This window comes from Nicotiana tabacum, chromosome 12 (assembly GCF_000715075.1).
Source record: "Nicotiana tabacum cultivar K326 chromosome 12, ASM71507v2, whole genome shotgun sequence".
NCBI lineage: Eukaryota > Viridiplantae > Streptophyta > Magnoliopsida > Solanales > Solanaceae > Nicotiana > Nicotiana tabacum.
In genome coordinates, this window is record NC_134091.1 from 42,248,015 (window position 1) to 42,249,944 (window position 1,930).

Sequence of the window (1,930 nt, forward strand, 5' to 3'; positions counted from 1 at the left end):
AACACGTAATCTTTCTTTCTTTGTTCTGCATAGTATTTTCTTTGATCAATATCTTCATGGCTGGTGGAAACTTTATCCCCGGCGGTGGCGGAGACAATCCAGATGAGTATCCAGGGAAGCTAACATTGTACGTAGCCATGACTTGTATCATGGCAGCCATGGGAGGGTTGATCTTTGGCTACGACATTGGAATTTCAGGTGGAGTTACTTCCATGGATCCTTTTCTCAAACGCTTCTTCATGTCTGTTTACCAAAAAGAGGCTTTGAACACCTCGACCAACCAATACTGTAAGTTCGACAGCCAGTTGTTGACCCTTTTCACGTCTTCTCTCTACGTGGCTGCCCTGTTTGCGTCCATTGTTGCTTCTCATGTTAGTAAAAAACGTGGCAGAAAAGTTACTATGGCCCTTGGAGGTCTCTTTTTCTTGATAGGCGCCGTCCTCAACGCTGCTGCTATCCATATTAGTATGCTCATCTTGGGTCGTATTCTTTTGGGGATTGGTGTCGGATTTGCTAATCAATCTGTCCCTATTTATTTGTCAGAAGTTGCTCCCTACAAATACAGAGGGACTTTCAACGTGTTATTCCAAATGGCCATCACCATTGGGATTCTGATAGCGAATTTGGTCAACTTTGGAACTAGCAAAATGTCTGGCGGTTGGGGTTGGAGGGTTAGCTTAGGAGGTGCAGCCGTGCCAGCACTAGTCATCCTGGTTTCCTCAATGTTTCTCTCTGATAGTCCGAGTTCGTTGATAGACAGGGGAATGAAAGAGGAGGCAGAACAATTGTTGAAAAAGATAAGAGGAGTTGATAATGTGAATGCTGAATTTAATGACCTTGTTATGGCGAGTGAAGCATCCAAGAAAGTAGAAAGGCCATGGAATAATCTTTTATTCGTCCGAAAGTATAGACCGCAGTTGGTTTTGTCAATTCTGATACCATCACTCCAGCAGCTTACGGGAATCAACGTGGTCATGTTCTATGCTCCAGTACTTTTCCAAACATTAGGGTTTAAGAGTAACGCTTCGCTTATGTCAGCTGCTATCACTGGCGGTGTCAACGTGGGTGCAACTTTTATTTCAGTCTTTTGTACGGATAAGTTTGGGAGGAGAATACTCTTTTTCTGGGGTGGCATCTTCATGTGTATATTCCAAACAGCAGTGGCAGCTCTTATTGGGGCAAAATTCGGAACAACAGGGAATGCAGCAGATTTGCCACTTTGGTTTGCAGCTTTAGTGGTTGTCTGCATCTGTGTATTCGTTGCTAACTTTGCATATTCATGGGGTCCTTTAGGATGGTTGGTTCCGAGTGAGATTTCTCCATTGGAAGTTCGATCTGCAGCACAATGTGTTACTGTCTCCATGAACATGTTTTTCACTTTCGGAGTTGCACAAATTTTCTTGAAGATGCTATGTGGGATGAAGTTTGGTCTATTTATCTTCTTTGCGGTCTTTGTGTTAATAATGACTGTGTTTGTCTACTTGTACGTGCCCGAAACAAAGAATATACCAATTGAAGAGATGTCTCAAGTTTGGAGAGAGCATTGGTACTGGAACAAGTTCGTGGATGATGCAGAACCAAAGCCACAAGGGAATGGCTTAAAGCCCGCAAAGGAGATAGTCTAAAGTAGGATTGGCACAATGATGAAAATAGTTCATCTGTATAGTTTTAAGTTTTACTGTTTTCTATCTTTACTTTCTTTTAATGTTTTGGAATATTTGATATTTAACAGATGAATTTATGGTACTGAAATACCTAACTTTATTGGGATGGACAAGAAATAAGCGCAATTACAATTTTTAGCTTTCCTAAATGAAGCCGTGACTGCACAGATGCTCAATTTAGTTTCATCGTTTTATTGGAAAAGAATCGATATATTCAAGATTAAATTTATGCCGAGGGAGGAGAATGCTAACTATATCATATTGTC

General features: G+C 41.2%; 1 protein-coding gene across 1 annotated transcript; it reads left to right on the plus strand.

The window, feature by feature from the left end:
* LOC107801086 (sugar transport protein 12-like) lies at positions 1-1,715 on the plus strand. Its single transcript, XM_016624355.2, has one exon. It carries the CDS (start codon positions 57-59, stop codon positions 1,623-1,625), a length of 1,569 nt encoding a protein of 522 aa, XP_016479841.1. The 5' UTR covers positions 1-56; the 3' UTR covers positions 1,626-1,715.
* The last annotated feature ends 215 nt before the right edge of the window (positions 1,716-1,930 follow it).